Here is a 25,999-nt window from a genome sequence, read left to right on the forward strand (position 1 = left end):
TATGCAGTAGCATATTATCTTCATTAAAAATGAAGGCAATAAGTAATTTAAGTGGTTTTATTTTACATTTGACTGCATTCTTTTACATTTCTGAATGTTTACTTCAGCTGTTAGACACCAGACTGACTGGAAAGACATAACTTTAGAAATAAAAGTGTTTACAACAACATTACCATGTTCTGTTATGAGTAAATAGACTGTGTTACAAACAGGGGTTAGCATGCGCACTCTGGGCACCGGTCTACGACTACACAGACTCATATGCAGCAGGGTGACTTCCTCCTCTAACCATCATTAAAATTTAATATGACTTGTGCCACAGCAGCCCTTCCATCAGTTTGCGATGGTCTTCATTGCCCTCACGCCTAGGGCACCCAACACCCTGTCGCCGGTTCACGGTGTTTCCCTTGTCAGACCACTGTCAGTAGGTACACACCACTGCTGACACGGAGCAACCCACAAGCCATGCAGTTAGAGATGCTCCAACCTAGTTGTCTAGCCATAATGATTTGGCCCATACTATGACTGTTGCTCAGGTCTTCGCGCTATTGCCATTCCTCACACATGCCAGACCCTTGTTACCAGATAATCAACGGTATTCACTTCATCTGTGAGTGGACCTAATGTTTTGGCTTACCGGTGTATAAACAACAGTATAGCTCTTTATTACACTGTATTATTCTGTCCTGTCACTGTACTTTTTTTTTTTATTACCGTGTAAATGTGTACATGTAAAATTTTATAGCGTAAATGTAAAGTACAAAAAATGTCAATAACAACCAATTTAATTTAGAAATTTTTTTCAAATTGCATTTATAGTTAAAACCCCTTCATAATTTTTTTTTATCTATTTGGTTGGATTTTGATCCAACCAAATAGATTTAAAAAATCATGGAATTTTAACTATAAATGCAATTTGAAAAAAATTATAGCTTTAGCTAAGATTTAATACTTATGTTTAATTGAGGAAGCTAAAAACTGGTATGCAAAGCACTTTGGCATGATAAAGTAAGCAAGATATTTTTTCTCCATTTTTACCCACACTGCTGCACAAATACATCAATGCAAACATTTTTACAATTGAATATGAGAAATTAAAAAGGAGGAAAATAAGGTAGTGTTTGCAAAAATCATGAAAATTCCTTTTACTAAACAGTCACACAGCCGTCTGTTTTTGTGAAGCGACTTTTCCAACACCCACCTTCACATACCACATACAAGGGCAGAATCATAAACAGGAAGAGGAGAGAGTATAACAGGGACAGACATTTTGGATCTGTCTTGATTCGGACGGCATTATCTACCTGTGGGAGTGCTGCTCTGTTTCCTCCAGACATTGGCGGTGGCCTTACTGCTGTTGCTGCTGCTGGCTCTGCTGCTATTTGGCCCAGCCCTCCCAGCATGCTTACCTGGCCTGCTGACCAGCGCGGCAGCCGTGACAGCATTCTGCAGCTGACTGGGCGTGGAGAAGCTGCGGCTCATGCCACGTGAGCTCATGCTGACCACCGTCTGGGGCACATTACGCACCACCTGTCCTGGACTCTGCTCAGAAGAGAGAAAACACACGTTTCATATAAGAATGGGTTTTATATGATTACTCTATACAGATCGTTGTGCAGTGAACTTGTTTGGGGAAAATTTCACAGCGTGATGAAGTTCACACTTTGATGCAGACCTTATGCCAAAAGATTTTAAAAAATGAATACCCTACAGATACACTTATGTAGCGCTTTAGATTGGGAAGGGGGAGGTCAGTGGAATCTCCTCAACGCCCACTAGTGTGTAGTGACGTGACAGCATTGAATCGACGGCAGACATAGTGCGCCAGAACGCCCACCACACACCAGCTTAGGCTAAGTTCACACGACAGGACTTTCAACGTCAGCAGATCGCTGTGCTGTTCACACTACGCGACTTGCTGTCTTGTAATCGGGAGTCATGAAGCCGTTGTGGTGTTCACACTACATGACTGCTCGGCAACAGGGGGTCACACACTACATGATCTGACAATGACTGTCACCCGATGACTATCTGGTTTCCAAACTACATTTTGTCATGAAAACACATGCGAGAAGTGACATGGATACATGAAGCGAAAACCATGCACGAAACAGGGGTTGTTTATTTGAAGATAGATGTATGACAAAAACAAGCGGTGCGAGCTGTGAGCGATGATTTGTGCTGAAGAAACCCCAAAAAGGAAAAGAAAGAAAGTAGGTGAAAGAATGGATGAGCACACATTGGCAGAGGGGATTGTGTGTGTTACAGAAAGAGATGGAGGTGAGTAAAAAGGTTTCACAGGTTTCCCTTCCTCACAGTGACCTCACCCCATGTGTTGCTCTCTCGTACAGTTATTGGCTGTAGCTCGTCACCGCACTCACTGCCAGTGACGACACTTTCACACCACAGGATGAGTCGCCGCCTGCCAGCTACAGATATTTGGCACGCCAAATATCTGTGTGGCATCGCTGACACCTCAGCGATGCGTTGGTGATGTGTCGTTGAGTAGTTCATACGTAACGATCTACTGCCGATTGGTGAGCACCGATTGTTGGCAGAGTCGTCTCCGAAAAAGGGTTTTTGTCTGCAAGCTCGGTCACTAGCAAATCAGGCTGAAAAAATTGTGTAGTGTGAACTACGATTTAGTCGAGCTGGAGAGAGTGATGTAGCCAGTTCAGAGATGGAGATTATTAGGGGGCCATGATAGAGAAGGGCAAATGGGGGAATTTCACCAGGACACCGGGGTTATACCGCTACTCTTTTATGATAAGCATCCTGTGATTTTTAATGACCTCACAGTCAGGACCTCGGTTTAACGTCTCATCCGAAAGACGGTGCCGTTTTTACAGTAGTGTCCCCGTCACTATACTGGGCCATTAGGCCCCACACAGACCACAGGGTGAGCCCCTCCTGCTGGCCTCACTAATACCACTTCCTGCAACAACCTTAGTTTTCCCCCAGGTGGTCTCCTGTCTATTGACCAGGTTCAACCCTGCTTACCTTCAGTGGGAAACCAGGAGAGAACTGCAGAGAGATATAGCTATGACAAACATTTGGCACTATAAAACTGGAACAGTGCTTTTCCCATTGGCCACAAGTCTAGAACAAAATCTCCCAGCTGTGTGGCTTTTGCTTTTACTCAAGACTGGTAACAATAAGAATTAATAGTTAAGCAGGACTGGTTATATGTGCGGTGTCGCAAATGATAAACTATGAAATACTTTCCCCCCTGATCAACATGCACCTTCGTTAACTTGGCAATACATAATGATCATTGCATGTGGTGTTATTTCAGCCTTGTTTGTTAAAGTTCTGTTGAAATCAGAATCACTAATGTCACTGTGCAGATCATACCATTGACAAAAATAAAAAAGCAGTAGTAATTGTCACAGACAAAATGAGCTGGTTAACCAAATGTCTAATCATACAATGGAGGGGGGGTGTTAAAGCAAAGGACTTCTTACTCAATAATAACACACTGCACATCACTGCACACTGCAATTAGTCTCACCTCTCCAATTTACAGAAAACAAAATGCCATTGCTTCATGTTTGGGGAAGTTTCATCTTTGAATCTCAAATTAAAAAAACAAAGTGCCGTACAAAAATATAATGTAATAAACTGAAATGTAAGAAATCTTCAGGACTAGATTAAGTTGAAAAAAAGGACAAACTAATTTTGGATATGGCTTTTCATACAAGTGATGTGCTTAAGGGAATACATGCAACCAAGTGATAGCATCCTTATGGCTTAGCACTGAACCTAGAACTCACCTGCTTGATGGTGCTGGAGTGGTAGCGATTGACTGCTGTTGTCCTGTGTGGCTGCTGCTGAGGCAGTGAGGATCGTCCCGTTTTATACTGTGGAGACACCATCACACGCTGCTCCGACTTCACCACTGGCGAGGATGATGAAGACGAGGCAGCAGCCGAGCTCTTTGGAGAGGACGAGGAAGACTGCTGAAGGATGCGCTGCTCGATCTCCTGCTCCTGCTGCAAGGCCTTGACAAAGGCTGCCTTCAGCCGGTTCGTGTGCTCAGCCTTCAGGGATTTCTTTTGGTTGGAACTCATACACTGCTCGCACAGGATCGAACTGTTACTCTTGTCCTGCCTCCAGCGTGAGGTGAAGTCTGTGTGGCACTGCACACACACAAATGGCTCCTTCACAGGTGGAGTTATTGGGGAGCAGCCCTGCTGAGGCTGCTGTTTGCCTAGAAAAGACAAGACGCAGGACAGGATCTGTGTTAATCTTCTGCTACCTTCAAAGAAAAGTCAGTTTTTTTCCCACAGGTGTGAAACAAAGTGCTCACTTTTGGCCAGATCCAGCAGGTTCTGCACCACCATCTCCAGTCCCACCAGGTAGATAAACTCATTGTTAGCAGCTGAAGGGAGAAAGTTGACCTCTGGTGCAGGGGGTTTTGGAGGAGGGATCTCCAGCAGGGTTTTTTCCAGCTGCTTTCGCAAGGCCAGCTTGGCAGCAGCCTGTCGGCTGGCAGGGGAGTCGTTGACATTGATCGTGGAGGCATTGGTGCCAATGCCTGACTGGGAGGAGACTGAAGAACCCTTCAACCCAGTAGGCGAGCCCTAAAGATAGAACAAGAAACAAAAATAAAATGTTAGTTTTATTCAAAAACACCAATTCTTTGTCACCTCTAATATAAAACAAAAGCTGGCTAAGAGGGTTGCTCATACACCACAGTAATTCCTGATCCACAAAACAGAACCTGCTCTGGATCAGGAAAAGCTCAGCCTCTAAAACCAGCCCTGGCTGATGGAAAAAAAATGTAAACAGCACTAGCTCCTTTTGCAATGAAAATCTCTATGCACCTCACAATTTGTGACTGTATCTTGTTTCATATTGAATTTAGATATTTGAAGTCTGTTACAAATTTCCCAACATCACCAGATGTTTTTTTAATATGTTAATTTCATCCATAGTAAAAATAATAATAATAATAAAAACAGTCTTTTTTATAATTATTAAAACAATGATTTATCCAAGAACTGATTTGACAGTGTGTGCGCACTGACCTGTGGTATGTTGACCAGGACATTGGTGTTGGCTACGTTGGCCACACGAATCAGGCCCTGCTGGATGATCCTCTGACCCTGCACCTGAACATTGGGCACAGAGGTGCGAGGACCCAGCAGCAGAGGAGGAGGACCAGAGCCTGAGTGCTGCTGCTGCTGACGCAATGTGGCTATCTGCTGAGGAGTCACAGCAATGGGCTAGTGAACATGTACACAAACACAGAGCAATCAGTTAAAGGTAGAGCATTAACCAAGTGTGCTATGAGTGTGTCCCAGCTAAAGATCCACTGGGTACCTGTGAGCCTCTGACTAAAGGTGGCATCACTATTGATGTATGCTTGGAAACCTGTGTACCGCCTCGCACCAGAGGAGGAGGAATGACTGTGCCTGAGCTTCTATTAGACAACACCTAGACACAGACACACACAGGAAGATGTGTTTACTACTCTTCCATAGAGAAACATTGCAGATTTGGGACATTTGGTAGCTGGACTGACCTGCAGCGGGGCTTTGCTAGATGAAATGCTGCCTTTTACGAGAGGTGGGGGATTGGATGTGGAATTGGTTGTCTGTTCAAATGGAGAAGAAGACCAAGTTTAGATTTAACCTAAAACAAGAGTAAAGCCGTTCAAGAACAACCCTTGATGTACTCCGGCTTGGACTTGCCTTCTGCACCATGCTCTCTTTCTGGATCTGGCTCTGGCGGAGTTTCTTGAGGAGCACCAGCTTGGCTTCTTGCAGACGCAGCTCCTCCTTTAGCTGCTTGATAAACCTCTGGCGCTCTTCAGAACTGCTCTTCTGCATAAATAAAATAGAACTACTTCACCAGGACAAGATCCGTGTTAAACTTCTGCTACATGTCTACTTCATCAAGAAGTTTAATCACCTCTGTATGCAAGGGAGAAAGAGCTACGAAATCACAGTTAATACTAGAGCTTTTTGATCATGCTCCAGACTTAAAGTTTACAAGCGTGTTTAATTTTGAGTCCTGCAGAATGATGATATTTTAACTGTATGGGGGGGGGGGACCTGTTCTATGCATCACATGATACAGGGATTGCACTGCCTGCTAAAACAGGCAAGTTGTGTACTGCATGCCCATTTTAGGGTGATGGATAACATCTGCTAAGATCCTAAATTAATAAACAACAAATGGCTTAGTAGTATTTTACTTTGGACAGCTTTATATATATATATATATATATATATATATATATATATATATATATATATATATATATATATATATATATATATATATATTTTTTTTTTTTGTTTTGTTTTTTTTTGTTTTTTGTTTTTTTAAATTGGTGTGGTCAAAACGCAATTATTGATGAAACAATGCAGTCTCTCTCTAATATCAGTAGAAGAGGGGGAAAATAGATTACCATGAGCATCTCCGTATCCGTTTTCTTCAAGCTGTGGCCGATTCCGTTTATTTGCGGACTGCCAGGCTCATTGTCTGATAAAACAATTACGTCATCTGGCGTTGGTGGCCTTTCTTTTTTTATTTCGCTGTAACAGAGAGAGAAAAAAAAACGAGAGAATGTGTGAGACTAGGTTTTAAAATGCACAAGAGACAAGACAATAACAAAATAATATGGACTGGCCACAAGAGGGCAGCAAAATATCACAGCTTTGAGTTTTTTCAAACAAACTATGGTTGAGAGGTCTGAAATTGACATGAATTTTGAATCCAACAGTTAACACAATTTAGTTTAGGGGGTTTCCCCCCACCAGAAAGTAGGTTGGCAGTTGAGTGCTACAATTTTCATCCACATACATTCCAAACCGATTGTAAATAAAATCTCACACCACACCAAATGAGACCTTCTTTAAAGATTTTTTTTAACCCATCTGCCTTCCCAGTTCACAGCAGGAGGCAAGAGCTGCTTTGCATGTTGACTCTTTGTAAGGACATTTTCTCCATGCCCAGTGTGGGTTTGTGGCTCCTCCCAGAGCAAAACTGTTGGAGGAGAAGGTGGGGGAGGGGAATGGCCGACATCCAGGCCATTGTGTTCCCTCTTCATCTTCAGCCGTCAGTAAAGGCACAACACTCGTTTCAACAAGGACACTTTTCCTGCCATCACAGGACTGGACCAGAGACAGATGGACAGACATGGGAAGAAGCTGATCTCTAACTAACGTTCAGATGTTTGTAGCAGTTATACTGAGCGGTACACATCATCTGAATGTCTTCCAAAGAAATTTAAATGTTAACTGAAGAGTGAGCTGCCGATTTCCTCCCTTAAGTGCTGTGCGTCATGCCAGAGGCCAATGGTCTTCGCTCTGAAATTATTTAGCTTAATTTGTGTTTTGTGCCCATCAGTGGCTGACAAAAGAACTTTCTAAACATTTGCTAAATATAATTAGAGAAAATCCTTGCATACATTAAGTTCATAGATCTTCATATTTGAGGACCTTGTAGTCCCATGTTTCTGAAAGTGCGGTCCATGAAGCATTCATAATCCAAGAAAGGGTCTCTAACTAAAAAGTCTCGGAAACCCCTGATATACACATCAAGAAGCTTACGTCACACTACCATTTTTTCACCATGGGTCTTTTTCCCCCCAAATGTTCTCCATTAAACTCTTTTGGCTGGCTACAGGTTGCACATACCCACCATTCTGTATAGTTTACAAAACTTTCAGACACACCATGAGCTTAGCGCATTATACTCATGAAATGCACCTTTTTAATTCTCTTCCAATACTCAACAAGTCATAGCTTAATGAAATGACTTTCACCACCGCCCCCCCCCCAAAAAAAAAAAAAAAAAAAAAAAAAAAAAAAAAAAAAACACAATGATCAGAGAAAACGTAGTCCTCAAATGGACTGGAGCTTCATGATGCAGCTGCGAAAGCAAACCCAAACCACACCCTACTCTTCATCACAACTTCCTGGTTATTAATGAGTACCCAAGATCACATGACACCAGAATGTCCCTCAGATCACATGACTCACACTCTCCCTTTTCTTCAGTGGTTCCCTCCTGCACGGAAACCATAGCAACAACCGGCTGGAACCAGTTTGTGACACATCGGCTTCATTTTGTGAAGGCAGGAAGCATTCAGGTGCAGCAGAAAATGGAGCTGTCCAAAAACTTAACACACACATGACTCGAGTAAGAGTTTGTTTCCCGGACATCAACAGGCAGAGGTTGCACTCAGGAAAAGAAAAAAAGGTTTGTAAGGTTTTTCTGTATTGTTTAATATCAGTTAACTTTTCACACACACGCCTCCCCCCCAGCACACAATAAGAAGTTATCCCCTTTGTCCTCTTCATTAAGCCTCAGCGTAAAGAAGCCATTTTCGGTTCTCTAAATCTGTGGTTCTCAAAGTTGGGTCCGGGGAACCCCCAGGGGTCAGCGAGTGGAAAGCTCGGGAACAATAAGCGCTAAAGTGCCAATAAATAGATAACTATTCAAATAATGAGCCTAGCATTTTAATAGCTGTGTTATGTTCATATTAATACATGTGCAGTGAGCTTCTTTTTTTTTTGTAACAGGCAAACAAGACTTTGCAGGTAAAAAGTTTGAGAACCCCCACTCTAAAGAAGCAAATATTCATCTCAGGAGCCCAATTACAGGCTTCTCATCTCAGCACATTTCACTGGATGACACACTTGATTATATCCCTAATCCCTCAACACTTTTGCACACCAAGTAAGATGTCTTTTTCCTGTTTACTGTATGACAAAACGTCTTGATTTGGTACACGTGTGCCTGTCTTCCGCAAACACAGTTTTCCTTTACGCCAAAAATCCCAAAAAGACAGTGACGGTAGGTCTGGTTAAAGAAAGTCTGCAGTTGATAAATTAATACATGGATAAGCTTAAATTAATAAATATTTCAGCTTGCAGGCCATAGTGTATCCCAGTCCTACCAATTACTACATAATAGCATATTAAGTGCACCTCACAATGTGCCTTGTACATAGGGAAAACAACTCTTAAAAAATTTTTGATATCCATGTCAGCTGTTAAGGCTTTATTTAATCTGATTTCTCACAAGCCAAAAAAAAAGAAAAAAAAAAAAACAAAAAAAAAAAAAAACAAAAAAAAAAAAAAACACATTCGCATAGAGGAATGAGGGAAAGGGCCGAGGTAGAAACATACTCTCATTCAATGGTCAGAAATACCGCAACACACAAATGTTTTGCAAAAGCATATGGAAACAAATACATTTTAATAAATTAATAAATATCTAGTTGTGTCAACTGCACCCAAACAAGATATCCAGAATACTTCTGCAGCACTCAAATTTGTCATCTTGCAGATAATAAAAGGCCCTCTCGCATAACTTCCCACAGCTGGGACAAATCAGACTTGAATCATGTTCTCAGTGCGAGTGAAGTGCATTACGGTTCAGTCAGAAGCAAACCAAGACCACACCTTGCAGTCAGTCTTGGGTGAAAACAGTGTTATGATTTTTGCCATGCTATTGTTTTCAGTCCGTTTCCCAAAACTTCATCATCCACGATGAAAGACGAAAAGGATGCTAGACGTGTGCACTGGGTCATTTTATGTCTTTTCTGCCATTTATATTTGTTTTGATGCTGGTTTGATGTTTGTTTTCATGTGGAACGTGAACAGCTAGGAAATCACATTCTGATATCCATTGGACTGCAACAGTGAACATAACACACGTTCTTGCATGCCATGTCATTTCTTGCATACTATACAAAGCAGCCAAAATTAAAACGAAAATACTTCATACAGAAAAGAGCATCACAATGGGTTCTGCCATCTTCAACTAGTGATCATAGAATGTTTATGAAAGGTTACATTTTCCCTCATCTCCACTCTCTTCACAGTTATGTTTTTTGGCGGTCGAATACGTGGTTTTAGAGCGGATGGAAAGACAAAATAGAAAATATGCATTTTTATCTTTGCTCGTGTTAGTATGGACTGGGCCCTGGACTGGTTGTTTTAGTCCACACCTTTAGTGTTTGCTGTCTTCACACCTGCCCCAACGATTTGCACCCTGAGGGTTAATGCACCAGGGATCAAGTCCAACAGAAAAAAATACAATGCCTGTAAACGATCGTGCACATTCTTGTGCCTTTGCCAAGATTAAGCTTTCCAGCCCTTTACCAGATCTCTAACAAAATCTGACTAATCTCTCATCATTCTGCGATTAACCAAAGAATAAATAAAAACAGCACAGAACATATGACTAAGAATATTTCTGCAGAATACCGTTTCCAGGTAAAGCTATTTGATATGTAAACATTATGAGGAAACCACTGCAGCACTGAGGTCTTATGAGAGGAGCATGCTGATGGATTATGTTGTACTGTGAGGCATAAACATGACATTCCAGAGTAAAACCATTACATAACAGATAATGCTGTGTAGACTTTAACACTGTTACCAAACCAAACAGAAAAGATTTGGTTCTCACTGGCCAGAACTAATAAGGAGCACACACTTACAGTATATCAGAGCATTTTCACACTTGACCGCTAGACTCGAGTCAGACAGAAAACTGATTCTGGGCTCATAACCACAGATGTGCTTCCACATTGAAGAATTGCTTCTGAACCATCTGAATCGATTGCATGATTATGTTGAACACTTTTGTGCACACTTGTATGAAAATTTGCACTATGTTCACCCTTTTTTTTTATTATTATTTTCCTTTGGTACAAACATTAAGGCAGTGAACAGCACATGGCATGTCATCATGCAGGAATACCTGTAAATGAGGAGCTATTCTAATAGAAGAAAAGTTTTAGCCATGCAGACCAGCATTTTTTTATGCTGCTCTCAATAAAAGCACACGCATAATGATAGTGCTCTAGTCCTATGAAAGATTGGTTTTTATATCACTAAAGGTGTTCTGTCTCCTCCACTGACCATTAACAACCCTTTCCTCAGCATCACAAAACTTCAAACAAACAGCAACATGACGAGCTGAAACTAATCACGTCAGTCAGCATGCAGCGCACAGAGCAGAGAACTCCTACACCTGATGTGGACCATACCAGAGTTCAGGTGAAGTGGACCCCAGACCAATGTTCTCAAGAGGACTAGAGGATTAGTTTTCTGGACAACTCCTGGGCTTGAAACAGCTTTCATACATCACCAAATGTACTGAACTGTCAGGGCAAACAGCCCCAAATCTGAAAAAATTGTGAACCTTAGTGTGAGCCTTAGTTCATCACAAGTGTGCCCCTTAGTGTGCCAAGGTGATTAAAGTGATGAGAGATGTAAAATCACTGCCGGCATGAACAGAGCGGTAAGTCGAGGTGACCAGACATTTTATCACCCATCTATGATCTGTTAATGAAGCTCCTCAGATGAGTGAAGTCCTCACAAACCATACAAGTCTTGTTATGACTTTGCTGCTACGTGGCCTACCTGCGGGGCGTCCTCATGTCCACAGGCTCATCGTCTGCCTGCACCTCCACTTTGATGGTGGCTTTCACCTCGCCAGACTTCAGGATGTTTGCCATTTTGCTAGAACCGAGCTCCCCTCTTTCCAGCTTCACTCGTTTCGTGTCTCCATCGAGAGCCGGCGCCTCCCGCTCAAGTGCCCGCTTCTGGCTGCGTGTCTGGCGCACCGCCTCCTCAGACATCTTTGCTCCTGCACAAAGAAGACCAGGGTGTGAGAAACAACAAACTTTACAGAACATGACATTCACAAACTCTTCTCATACTTCCAGAACTGATTAGATCTCATTCAAACACGTTAGAATACGCATGGATGGAAACACAGGACTCTGAGCAATTAACACTCTGAAACGACTTTGTGTGAAAGCGTAAATATGAATTTCCTCAGCTCCCACACAAAATATATAACAAAGGACAAATTAATTCCAAGTTCTGAAGTAAGACAAACCATGAGGTTTTCTTTTCTAGTTTATTGAGGAGCGTTCAGTGCCACAAAATAAAATAACGCATGCTTACAGCTGCCAGCCCTTCTCTTCAAAAGTAAAAAAAATTTTTAAAATGCTTTACACACACAAAATATCTCTTTTAATCTTTATTAATATAATCATTTATGTGATGGGAAGTTCCCTCGGAGTCTCCCTATGTTATACATAACCCTTGTGTCAGAGGGTGAGCTGACTCAACACCAAGGCCTTCTCTCATCTTGTGTGTGACATCACTAAGGCTCCACATGACCCTTCCCAAGATTCCATGGGACACACAAAGCACGTCCCTGAAAACCAGTTAAGACCGGTTTGCGGATGCAGCCAAGAGACTGAAGCAGGTTTTTAACCCCTTGAGAGACTGGCAGAGAGTCTCTCTCTCTCTCACACACGCACGCTCGCATGCACCACACACGCCCGAGGGGGGAGGGGCTTTTAACATTCCAAAACACATGTAGCTTGAAGGAGACGAAAACGCAACCTCCTCCCTGCACAAATCCTGAAAGCAAAACAAAAAAGCTGCTGAAAACACGAGGGGTGTTATAAATCAATAAAATGTCCTTGACATACATACAGAAACTTAATGGCTGAAAGAGTTGAACGTGATCATCTCTATACTTAAAATCACAGGTTTGTTTTTGCAAACTTTCTGAAACGCAGCTGGAACATAAAGGCAGGAAAGTAAATTTTCAATGAGGTGACACGTACTGAAGTTTATCAGGACAAAGCTCAGGAAAGTAGGTCAACAAACATGATCTCCTGACACCCGATGTCACACAACCAGTGATCGCCAATAAATAAAGGTACAGGTATTCATACAGGGCTTGGTTTAACAACCCATTCCCGTCTAGAACTTGTGACTCACATGCATTCCTTAAAGATGACACTTCCAAAAAAAAAAAAAAAAAAAAAAGTCAGAACGTTTACATGGACAACAATAATCCAATGTTAACCCGATTAAGACAATACTCTGATTAAGAAACTAGCATGTAAACACCAATTTTTAAATACCTTAATCTGATTAAAGTAATACTCGAAGTAAACAAGTCTAATTAAGACATGTGGAGTACTCCTGTTTTAGTCGTATTATCGACATGTATTACAGACACGTAAACACCTTAATCACACTATTAACGCCGTGTGGGATTTTTCACCGCATTTTGCGACAGGACACATACACACACACACACACACACACACACACAGCAGTGCTCAACTGTTTTACGCAAACAAGAGAGCGCGGCTGCGTCCCAAACCATGTACTTACCTGCTATATAGTAGGTGAAATACATGTATATAGTAGGCGAAATACATGCGTTTCGGCTACAATATAGTAGGTCAGTAAGCGGTTTCGGACGCATCCCATAGCTTTTCACTTGAAGCTCTCGTAAAATTAAAAATGAAAAAACTGTATACGGTACCATAACAAAGACAAACTGTATGTTGATACGTGAAATTCTGGAGGGAACGTCGGACGGCGTGGCATGTTGACGTAATGACGTGTGCCGTTAATCGAACTACGCTCTATAACATGTAAAACGGGGACATGAAAGGAGTATTCTAAAAGCAACTCATGTAAACACCTTAATCACAATATTGTCTTATTCATAATAAGGTCAATAATTAGATTACTGCTGTCCATGTAAACATAGTCTGTGACCATTGCTTCAGTGAATAATTTCACCTGCATTCTGTAGATTTGCACCCAAGAGCTACTGCTGTAATCATGAAGTCTGTCCTGTGCTCATCCCAGGACTATAATTCACCGTATTCTCACACTAAACATCCTTCCAACATGCTTAGTACTGTTTGTCGTTACTGTTCTACACCTGTACACGGTAATGATTTATAATCCTACTCTCCAGTATCACCTAGAAGAGGATGACTTCCCTTTTGAGCCTGGGTCGTATTTCCTTAGCACGGTCACCCCTGGATTGCTCATTAGGGATCTAAATTTACATACATTTTTCTGTAAAGCTGCATTGTGACAATGAATATATTGAATTCAACGTAATCTTTTCAATATGAATAGAATAAACTTACAAGTCTGCAAATTTTGAAAGTCAACCATAAGTCTTGGCACACATTAGTGAGAGTCCTATAAACAAATCAGTACAACGACAACAGTGTAGATGGAACTCTAAGACTTACAATGCTCAACAAACAACTTGAACAACCCGAGCCTGCATAATTTAACAGGAACAAAGCAAGATGCAGAGTTCAGTTCCTGGCATGTACGAGTAGTGCCGTTTCACAGCAAACTGTTTTCTCAAACATCACATATGATGTAAGTCTGAGCAGAGATGTTGAATCCCATTAATGAATGTTCACGTAAACCAACAGGGGTGGACAAATCACTAGCCTTGGTGCCTGGGACAAGTACTGAAATACCAAAGCAAATGAGTGAAGCGTTTCTTCATTGTCCCTGCATGGACTGCTTTCTGGAGTCCAAACAGCAGGAATTTGGTGACTTCCTTGCTCAGAAACACTCAATTCATCTCGCTAGATAAATATCACGTGTGAGAGCAGAGAAATCACCAAACTGTGTTAGACCCAGTATCTTCACTGTAAAAACATGGAAAACAATAATGACTAGGGCAGAGTTATATCCTACATACTTGTTTGAGTCTGTATTAAAGTACTTAACTAGCAAACTAGCTCTCCATACTATATTACATTGCATCAGTTAGTTTTTTTGCCTAGTCAGTTAAGTTTTTAGCCAGAACATTGGAGCTTTCATTTGCTTGGTCACAAGCCACAACCTACTTTTATCAAGGTAATATATTTATAATTATAGAGTTATAGAGTATATTATTGACTTCTTACAGTATGTTGTTTTATTGGTTTCTTGAATTGAATGGGTTTAATCCAAAACACAATCAAATAAAATTAAAAATGGCTATAAATAATGTCAAGTTGAATCTCATGAGTTCTGTTGATGTAACACATAAATAAATAAAAAAATACCAGACAGCACCAATAAATACCCAGAATATTTTTGCACTCATTTAAAAACTGAGCCTTGTATTTGAATAGTTGGAGTATGTTCAGAGGGGGTTTGAATTTATTTTACAGTCAAAAGGGTTTCCTGGCTTCAAAAAAAGTGAGAGATCCACTGAGTTTGTGGATTTGTCCATCGCTGCAAAGGGAATATGTAAAAACAATATTTGAACAAATGATGTGATATGCTGCCACTGGTGTTTGTGTGTGTGTGTCTGTGTGTGTGAGAGAGAGAGAGAGAGAGAGAGAGAGAGAGAGAGAGAGAGAGAATGAGAAACAGTGTAACGCTATTTGTAGAAGGTTAAAAACGCACTATATATGTGCCTCAGTGAACACTTATAATATGGTCTGTAATGTAGCTACAGCACATCAGGTCTTAGCAGGAGTTACATTCCCATGCTAAAGACAACTTGAAGAGCACCTGAGGACAGTAAAGCGTTTAGAGGCAAACCAAGTGAGAAATTCTTTATACTTAACCTAGACAAACACAACTGGCAGCATCACTCCTTGCATCCTTGAAGTGGATCTGGGGAAATCTCCACCCTCAGTAATACTAAGGAGTCTCTCAGATTAACACAAATTAAACAATCCAATTTGAGATTACAGCCAATACACAGCCACTAACTAAACCTCTACTGTTGTAAATACGGGATTTTCAGTTTATTTTCAACTCTATTATGTACATTTTTAACATGCAATAAGGAACCTGAACGGCAAAGCCCATATCGCAAAAAATGTGTAGCCAAGGTGAAAAAATTAGTCTAATCTGTGAAGGCAGGATGTGAGAGTGACGTAAACAGGTTTTCAACCAAACGACATGAGACGTAATGCATGTTTCATGCTGTATCTAGATTAAGGCGGCAATTAACGATTATTTTCATAATCCTTTAGTTGGCCGGTTATTATTATTTATTTATTTCTTCAATTAATCGGATGGGGCGGGGAAAACTTTCAGTACCTTTTTTTGTTTATTTAAAATAAAATCCACAAACTGAGTGTTACAAATATTAACTTTGCACAGCAAGCGCACAAATACAGCATATAATGACAATAAACTTAAATTAAACTAAACCTTTTAAGCAGCTTGCACCAGTTTCCCCTGCCCCTTACACACAGTGGAGCATTTTGGATATAAACATAAGTTTGTCCTCGTGCAGCACTGTTTGATCTCCACTGTGTTCAAGATAAAATGCGTCCCTGCCTTAAAGGACTTGAAGGTTACACACTTTCTTCCTCAGTCACGTGATGATTTCTCCTCCATCTGATGATGACTGGGGTCATGTTGGGAATAAAAGGTAACGTTGACAACCAGTAAACTGAAGAAAGTCATTGTCGGTGACTGGGTGTCTGCTAATGCTAGCATGCATATGACATCATGCATCATCAACTAGGAAGTGGCTTATACTTCCGGTTAGCAAAAAAAAGGCTAGTGATATATTTGAAATGATATTACCTTTCTAAAATCCACACACTAGATGGTAGAGTACACAGTGCATAGTCTAAGTGTATAGTACTTCATTTGGGACACAACTTTAGCATTTACTCTCCGAAGCATGTTTTCGGAACAGAAGTAACGTAATGAGTAAATCTCCCCAGTGCCAAACGCAGACCAACTAATCGATAATGAGATTCGTTGACAACGATTTTCATAATCGATTATCATCAATTTTATCGATTAGTTGTTGCAGCTCTAATCTAGATCTAAACATGTACATGGCCACAGAGCACTTTCATACACTGTTTGGACAGACAAACAAATTAAAGCCTTTCTTGATTTAATTAATGAAAGCAACATCAAAAATCATAGCGACCTGGACTAGGATAGCAAGCTTACTGAAGATAATGTATGAATAAACGTCTAACATCAAATCTTTCCATTATACTCAGGATTTTGATCTATTGTTTCCTATACACTGTGGGTATTTCTTCTCTTCTCCTTGGGTATGTCTTCTCTTCCTAGTCACATTTATGTCATCAAGTGTTTTCATGACCGTTTATGGAATGGAAACAGATTCAGACACAGACTGAAAAAATCTTTCAGTGACTTTTTAGATTTTCCTTTTAGAACAAACTTTTCAATTGAAACAAAGCTGGTGTATGTGACTTCCACCTCTGCTTCCTGTGGTGTTCTGGATCCAGTCCAATGTATAGCCAGGTGCTGAGTGATGCTTAGCTACTCTCATAGTTATCGTCATCATTTACAAACCTAAGCACAATAAACTAAAAACAAGACTAAATGTCAACTTGAAATCAACTGACAATTTTAATAACACTATGGAAGAGTGTTGCTAATATGATATAAAATGTTTTGAATCTTTACATTGAACAGCATTAGCAGGTTGGGGTTTGTGGGCAGGAAAAAATTGGAACCGATCAATTTATGCAATTTTGAGAAGGGGGGGGGGGGGGGACCAACACACAAACAGGCAAAAAGATGCATTGACAAAACTCCACGCAATGTGTTTTAACTAATCAGCACAACTACTGCATCAAAGTTCACGCAAATCATTATGCCTCTATAAAGGAACACCCCTTCCCTTAAAATGTATAATATAAAAATATGAATTTGAATGACATCAGTCTGAGAGCCTAACCTCAGCTGCATCACTCTACATAATGTGCAAAAAAACAAGTCTCTGCATGCCACAGTAAGGTGGACTGTGAACATAGGGACTATTTCCTCATGAGGCCTGAAGGAGATGTAATGACTCCACTATAGGGAACAGGCAAAACAACAGGGTTGTGTGTGACTCAGCACAACTGCACAAAAACAGACAACTGACAGGACTTACACAGACAGAAAGTACAGACACGGTGCACGCGTTGAACATTCAACACTTCCTCACGAGACGCCAGACAGTTAATGAGCCTCTCTGTTATCTTGCTCATAAGCGGATTCCTGGCTTTATCCATAAATAGGAATAAATAAGGCCTGAGGAGTATAAAAAGAATCAGTGAGACAATCTGGCGTGCTTACATGTGCACCGTATCTTTAACGTGTCTTCTTGTCTTGCAGTCAGCTGGCAGTGTAAGTGAGGGTGCCCCTTGCTGATTTACTCCTGCACATCAAGGGTTAAGCCCTGCCATTTTAACACCACTGACAGATCAGGCCACGAGGGTGTTACCTAACAAAATGGACGTCTTTAACCCTACTTCTGCCACTGGCTTTACCTGGTATTGCCCTAGCGACAGGGCAGCGAGTGCTGAGGCAGGAAGTGGAGCCTACGCCTCTTCATGTGGGCACAAAAGAATGCTCACATTCAAAGAACGTAGCTTCAGTCCCCCCCGACACACACACACACACACATCGGAAAGTCATCCACCCATCCCCCACATTCAGAGAGATCTCAAATGGGCTACAGTGTAAACTACGTGTGCTCACACATGCACAAAAACAGTGCTTCCCTTCGACCCGCAAGCAAATGTGTAGATAAGATCAAAAGGTTACACGGGGCAGCATAAGAACATGTTTTTCTACCGCATGCAGCCTTCGAGCATAAAACGACTCCCAGTCGAATCTCTTCAAGGATAACTTGTTTTGTTACAAACCTCCAGTATCCTGAACAAAGGGAAGAGTTCACCTTCAAAATCCAACGTCGAATTTAATGATTCTAGTTTTAAGCACTTTTCTGGATGGCTTGCTGTGTACAGCTGATCTCCGTGTCCACTGGGTGAAGACCTGGATTTTAAAGGAATCGATTAGGAAACATAGATTGCTGAATGTGATCCACAAACACGACTGACTGAACAAAGCAACGTGTTGAACCAAATCGATACTAAAAATCCGCTTCAAATCAACTAGCACTCTGGGATCACTACGGATTGTGGTCGGCACCATACCTGAACAGTGTTTCAGACCCAACATAATCACGTAAAAGGCATAAAGTGCACACTAGTGATATAGCTAGCTATATAAAAGAGTGACCAGATATACAATATAAGATATAACTACAAGCAAACTGGCTGTTTTTCAGAGTTTCCAACCTTAGAGATCATTTCAAGAGCTTTATAAAGGAACTTGCTCTTAAAGACCTAGGCAAATCTCTTTCAGGATTTGTTTTTGGATCATTTGTATAGCTTAAAAGTGATTAAGTTGTGAGTTCAAATCCCAGGACTGCTAGAGAACCACTTTTGGGCCCTTGAGCATCAACTGCTCAGAGTTATGGCTTACTTTTAAGGAGTTACAAGCATCTACCATTAATTTCTAATGCAGTTTAAAGCACACATTTATGGTTTTGAAACGTGCCTAATGTTGTTTTAAAGGTCTCATACAATAGATTTACATGCATCTAAAGTCAAAAAACACTTTAACGTGCTCATAATTTAAACTGCAGCATTACTACCCCCCCCCCCCCCGGGGGAATGATCTGTTCCAAAGGATTCATTCTAAACTCCTCCTTTCAGAGAGCATACTCTGCTCTGGTTGGTCAGATGTTCCAGTCTGTTGTGATTGGTCTACCTCTGTCAGCATGTATCAAAAAGGAAACACCCACTACCATAACCAGTGTCAGCTCCATCTGTTCGCTAGCAGCCAATGAAGACCAGAGGCGGGGATTTTTGTTACAAACCTACGTAGGTTGGTACAGGAAATAAGTCTGTAATCACTAACGACTGGTTTCACCTGTTCAGAATCTGTTCAGTCATTTGGGAGTCAATAACTCAGTTTGTCGTGCACTTTGATTTTTGAAACTTTGCAGACTTTTTACATTCACAAACATCTATATAACACACTACAGGTAAAGGTAATATTTGATAAACGATAATAGGCGCACTTTAAATCCTATACAACAGAGATCCTGTTCTGCTGCCACAAAAATCATTGGAGCCGATTAAAATTGATTTCTCTGATTAAATAAGTATGGAATTTGCAGTAATATTTTTAAGGAAATATTTTCTATAACAAACACATTTGGGAGCATCCTTCCTTCAGCACCCTTTGGTTATAAATATAACGTAAATATCATAAAACACATCTGTTCTCTTCGGCTTTGATGCGTGACCGCTCATATGCGTTGCTGAAAAGCTGAATGCAGTCAGTTATGTGTGGCCAACATACACACAACAACAAAGAATCAAACAGAAGTCAAACAGAAAAAATGTCATACGTGATCATTAGAAACATCACATTCGTTGACTCGGCTTTCAACAAACATCACTGCGACACTTCCAAGGAATCACTGCATCATTTAAGCAAGAGACAGCAAGTGGTTCCATTAAGATATAAAAAATAAAATAAAACTTTTTTTTTTTTTTTTTTTTTAAAGTGTTAAGGTTTCAAACTGCAAGGCTTGTTAACATCTTCGTTAGTCAGGTTAGCTGTTTTACTGCAGTGATTATTTGACTTGCTGCTGATTGCAGGATCTAAAGCAGAGACTGAGGGAAAGCCTAGTGCTATGTCATTTCCCACCTAGGGTTGTTCACACTTACAGTTGAAGGCCTGAGTGGATATTGGTTCTGCTCTATTATAGTGAACTTCAAACACGGATGCAACAATTTGGACTGAAATCGCAGTAAAGCAACAACAGCGGACAATAGCAAGTAGAATAGCAACAAGCTAGCCGGCTAATGTTGACGATTACCTTCTCAAACAAGCGAGAAGTATAGTTACTGTTAGAATAGATTTAACCAAGTACTGTGTCGATATATTATCTGATCTAAAGCCAATCTAAAGCCTGTTAATATAGCTATAAGCTATATTAACAGTAGATAAGGAGGATTTGACATTGCTCAGAGTGCACGCAGCTATGTATATTTGACGTCACTCGGTAAACTGGGAAGGAACTGGCAGTTAAGAAGGCTACCCCAAGTTGACGAATTTGCAAACCTGTTGTAATGTAAAGCCCCATTCTAAGTCTTGGAACAGAAATATCAAACAAATCAGCTATTATATTAAAGTGGACAAGTAGAGCTGCTAGGCTTTTGAATGTGGAGTCAGAACTTCTATTTGTTCAAAGCATGTCTTCCTTTTTATAGTCTGGCCTGAGAGATCTATAAGCCAGAGACAATATATAGTATTACACTATTTGAAATGTGAGCTAATTTTGGCAACTTAAAAACATATCAGAAGTAGACTGTTAACCAACAGCCAACCAAAATTTAAAATGGTCACCATCACCTCCAGAACTCCTTAGTGCAACAACCACTGAGCTTTTCAAGTTCACTGCAATTTCTCTTACACCAGCAAGACCTTATCGTGACACAGCAACGACCGCTGCAGCACTCTGCTGTACCAACAAACATGAATGTCTCAAAGAGCATTTTATGAGAGCACCATGATAAGTTTGTTCCCTCCTGATGAATACCTTGGTGCTGCATTCATCTCACTGTAGCACACAGTTTTCTAGAGTTGCTCCATCAGCAAAACCCTATTGTAACACACAGGGCTGAGCGCTTGTCATGTTCTTTCCAGAAATCCTCAGGCATAGGATCTTCCACAGCTGCTCTTTTTCAAAACAGAGGTCGGAGTCATACTTAAACTCTGAAACTGTAACACAGGTGCACATTAATGGGTGGGTAATGTGACAAAAAAATACGTTACCCCTTCGAAGACATTTCTATGATCCATAATATACATCATGACTCGCAGGGTGGCTAAAAAAACTGCCAGCTAAACAGTAATGTTGAGTTTAAAAAATTAAAACTTTAATGCTACTTTTAGTTATTTAAAGACAAAAAGGGGAGGACATATGTTGTACCAAATTTAAGGATTCAGCACAAAATTTAAACATCAGCTTCTTCCAAACAGAGTTTGTAATTGTTGTGAGTTCACATCCCAGATCGTCCTTGAGCCAAAACGATCATCTTTATGCTTAGACTGTTCTTAAATTTGGCCTTGGACAAAAGCGTGTGCTGATTTAATAAATATCCCTTCCTATAGTCCACTTTAGAAGAAGCCTCCTTCACCACTTTCAACCATTTACTTAACATTTGATCAGATTGTACTTTGGACCAAATGAAGGGCCTCTCACTGAGTGACAACAGCAGCCGTCATTAAAACTGAAATCATGAAGCGGTTCTCTTACAGAAGTGACACAGGCTCAGTATTTTCACTCGATAACTGCTAAGGCTGGGATATATATATTCCTTAACACTTATTTCCCCCTCCTGTGTGTTTACCTTGTAAATTTATTCATGTATCCAATGCTATTGCCCAGAGCAAACAAGATTTTTGCCTTTTAATTGACTGATACTGAGGAAATAAGTCCAATATGACCAGGAACATGAACTACAGATAAAAATGGGTTAGTATTTTTTATTTCACCTTGTGCTTAAGGATCTACTACAGTACAGGAAGTCTAGCCCAATGTATATTTTAACACTTCTACATGGTGTGATGGAAGACAAAGATCGCCAATAGCATTTCCTGTTTATCACAGGAGTCCATTTTTGAAGCGTCAATTCACACAAACATATGACTGTGCTTTTAACTCAGCAAGGAATACCTCAGCCATTTAAAGCAGCAACAGCTTCACCAATGGCTCTAACTAGGATTTACAAAATTATGCCCCCCCCTTCAAATGTCAGAATAAGTGTGAACTCAGACTACTGGGTTTAAATCAGAGCAACATTCCTCAGAACAGGTGTCAGCTGGATGTCTAATTTCCTCTCAATTTAGACACTTTTACAGTTAAGCTCCAAATTAAGCACTCCAAGCAAAAGTGCACCAACATTTAAGAGAATACAAGCATCAGAAACATAGAACTAGAACCAGAACTAACTCTATTGCCATGTAGTGCATCTTTAGTCAGCAAAATCATACCCATCTGACTGCATTATTCCTCAATGGCTCTCTCATAGATTACTCAGCAAGTCTGGTAACGCACTACATGAAATTCACTGAAACACATCCCCTTCTACTCAGTACTAGGCTTGCTGCGATATCCAGTGTTCGACCGCGCACCGATTACATCATTTGTCGTTTTTCCTTTTTATAGTAATAAAAATAATTTAGTTCAGTTACAGAACAGACGCTACAATAAAAACTGAACGTGTCTGCTCAATTCAGCATGAGCCGAATGAGAGAGTCGCAGCACAGATCAGCAGGAGTCAGATTTATCACGTGGCCAGAGTGAGGAGAGCTGACTGACAAAACGATGGCAGAAGATTTGGTTTCAAAAGCTCCATGTTTCATATGAGCGAGTTTGTAATTGTATTGCTTTGTTGTTGTGTTTTTCATTAATAATAATAATAATAATAATAATAATAATGAACCCACCATTGCTCTGGATTGCCGCTAACTCGAAAGCGAAAGTGAAATGCTCACAGCCGCACAAGCACTCATAAGCAAGGGGGGAAAGCCCCCCCCATGATACCGGTATTACCGGTGTTGTCACACGTCGATTGCCCGTTGGGAAAATTTCCTCACCGTCACATCCCTACTCACTACACATCAAGGGATACCAAGAAGCTCTGCTGGTGTTTGCACTGAAACTGCCAGGAATCAACACCACCTGTTACACCTATCATGACATCGGCAAATTAATAAAAATATTTTTTTTTTTTTTTTTTTTTTTAAACCACAACACACAAGTATATGGATGTACTTACTCTACAAAGAAAGAACATCTGTGCAGTAAAACAAATCCTGACATTAACTGGTCAACAGAAGTTATTTGAGTTTTTCAAACACCAAAAAAAAAAAAAAAAAGACACATTGGATGTCTGAAAGCTTATGGAGCTGGATCAATATAAATGGCATCAAAAGGTATCTGAGTGCATCACTTAAATGCAAGACAAACTGTGCCAAAGCTTTCAGAACCTCAACAAGTCATGTGTTGTGAAACGCTCAAAAACAGACGGCTGGTGGGAATTTATGATGTTAAAGACACACCCAAAATGTTATATTCGCTTCGTAATTAAATTATTCTAACGCAACAGAAAAGATCACAGTGTTCTTCATTAGTTAAGCACGTGTCTAACATAAAGCTCAAAGAAGAGCTCTCTTAAAATGACAAAGAGGGAAGATGGTCTGGTCAAGTGAACAAAGTTTAAGTCCGAGAACCAAAACTGCGCTCCATCTTTCATGACATGAATTAACATGGCTAGGTTCATATTACAAGCCTCTTCACACGTCTGACTTTTAGCTCAGATTGGCTCTATCCATCTCCCATTCATAGCCCCAAGTGAGCCGTATCGGTCTTTAATGAGAACACACCTGTCCCCTAAAACGCCCAGTACACAACCATTTCTTGGGCAGTTGTTTCGCTACAATAATCAGTTTCAGCAGGTTCCTTGCGATTTTGCTTGAATTGATTCCCCCAAATTTCCCAAATCTTCCTCTGAATATAGTCATGGTTTTAGCTGTTCTACTGAAGAATCAGATCTGTGTTACATCACAAGAAAAACTCGAGTGTCTCACTTAAACCTGGTAACATGAATGTAACCTAAAAACACACACACAACATGTTATAAACAGCCTGCTGTGTGGAGAAAAATAAACATACTGTGTAAAGTCTACATTAATCTTTAGAATTCACCTACTGAGAGTCCATGACACTCTTGCAGCCCTTTTAACCTGGATCCCTGCTTAGATTAGTCACTTTATAAAGACAAAACGCGATTTACATCCAAGTTATACGGTCATGGTAAACAATCAGGTGTTCTTTAGGATCCTACTGGATGTCATCTAAAACTTTCCCACAGAACTAAAGAGTAAAAAGACGTGGGTGCAGGACTTGTGGAGTACTAACTAGCGAGTAAAGCTGAGTAACCGCTAATTCTATCCGTCCAAACTTCTTCAGCGTTATGAATACCGAACTTTTCAACAATAAATAAATAAATAAATAAATCTCGCTATAACATTAAACCCATTTCGATACGTCTTCCCTTTCATATTTCTACAGGACATGTAACGGTATTAAACTTACACCGTCCGGTTAACTTCATTACCAACCGAATGGACAGAACACAGTAAATATGGCCAACTTGCTGAAAGGCTTACGAACTCCATTGAACAGTTAGCATTAGCAATTAGCTAGCAATGAGCGGACGGACAGACTGACAGACAATGTTCAGTCACACAGGCGTTAAAGACAGCGGCTAACACCGCTTAGCCACGCAGTTCTCTAATGAGGCGGATTAAAGCCACTGCTGACTTCTCTGAATAACTACTGAATAAATTACCTCAACCGGTTCACACAAAAACAATTCCAAACAATTAGTTGCTCTACAAGAGTGTTTAAAGTTACCCTCGTTTGTTTTGTATCGGTAATTACCGACATGCTAAAATGCGCGGCTAATTAAGAACACCGACTCACTGCTAGCTGAGCTATTCCGGTTAGCTAGTATGCTAACTTATCTTTGCAATCTCTAGTCTTGTTAGCCGTCTAGGTGTTTGTTAGCCAGCGAGCTCGCTGACCAACTTGTGAACAACTTCGGAATAATGAAACTCACAAAAAACGTAGTTTCACCCCCAAATTCCTCATTTCAACAACTTACTGAGAAGGGGAGACGCTCACTAGCCGCTGATCCTGGGACCTCCGCACGCTGAGGTTTAGTTTATTTACCCGGTAAATCTTGTAAGGATTCCCGGAGATCCCTTCGCAGCCCTGCCCGCTGCCTCTCCGGTTGCCAAATAAACTGGTCGCTGCTTAGACATGGACTGAATCCCAAACGGCTTCCTACTTTCTGTGGAGGAGCACTAGAAAGGGCATGAGATAATAGATTTTGCACCCTATCTAGTGCACTATATGTCCAATAGGAAGCTGTTTGGATTTCAGCCATAGAACAGAGGCGTCATGGTACTCCGCATGCGCATTGGATAACATCGCGCGACTACGGCATCATCTCTTACCACTAAGAACTTTAGTCAATATGAGACTTATAACCTCGTTTAAAAACCAGTCCAACTGTCTAAGATTTTGAAAATATCAATTCCCTGCGCAGATATTATTATTTATTTGATGGAACTTTTTATCTTTCAGCAATAATAGTAATTTTGGAATTTCCTTAAAGGAAAAAATCCAGCCTGAATGAATTGTATATCAATATTTATAATCAAAATGTGCAACAGATTAATTTTATGATTTAACTCCAAGTTGACATTTTTCATCAACTTGTACCTACCTAACCCACAATGGTATTCTACTCTAC

General features: G+C 40.5%; 1 protein-coding gene across 6 annotated transcripts in view; it reads right to left on the bottom strand.

Annotated features, from left to right (window-relative positions):
• gatad2ab (GATA zinc finger domain containing 2Ab) overlaps positions 1–25,499 on the bottom strand; it is a 28,947-nt gene extending 3,448 nt beyond the window's left edge. Inside the window, exons 1-10 of one of the 6 annotated variants that reach the window (XM_053634677.1) lie at positions 25,346–25,499; positions 11,394–11,619; positions 6,419–6,545; positions 5,697–5,828; positions 5,528–5,599; positions 5,326–5,439; positions 5,031–5,204; positions 4,310–4,583; positions 3,774–4,210; positions 1,305–1,542 (exon numbers count right to left, since the gene is read on the bottom strand). In XM_053634677.1, the coding sequence (XP_053490652.1) occupies positions 1,305–1,542; positions 3,774–4,210; positions 4,310–4,583; positions 5,031–5,204; positions 5,326–5,439; positions 5,528–5,599; positions 5,697–5,828; positions 6,419–6,545; positions 11,394–11,611 (1,786 nt within the window). In that variant the 5' untranslated portion in view covers positions 11,612–11,619; positions 25,346–25,499. Of the gene's footprint in view, positions 1–1,304; positions 1,543–3,773; positions 4,211–4,309; positions 4,584–5,030; positions 5,229–5,325; positions 5,440–5,527; positions 5,600–5,696; positions 5,829–6,418; positions 6,546–11,393; positions 11,620–25,345 lie in introns of all 6 variants that reach the window. The other 5 variants (XM_053634676.1, XM_053634679.1, XM_053634675.1 and 2 more) reach the window with 5 other exon arrangements.
• Between the last annotated feature and the right edge of the window lie 500 nt (positions 25,500–25,999).

This window comes from Ictalurus furcatus, chromosome 10 (genome assembly GCF_023375685.1).
Source record: "Ictalurus furcatus strain D&B chromosome 10, Billie_1.0, whole genome shotgun sequence".
Lineage (NCBI taxonomy): Eukaryota > Metazoa > Chordata > Actinopteri > Siluriformes > Ictaluridae > Ictalurus > Ictalurus furcatus.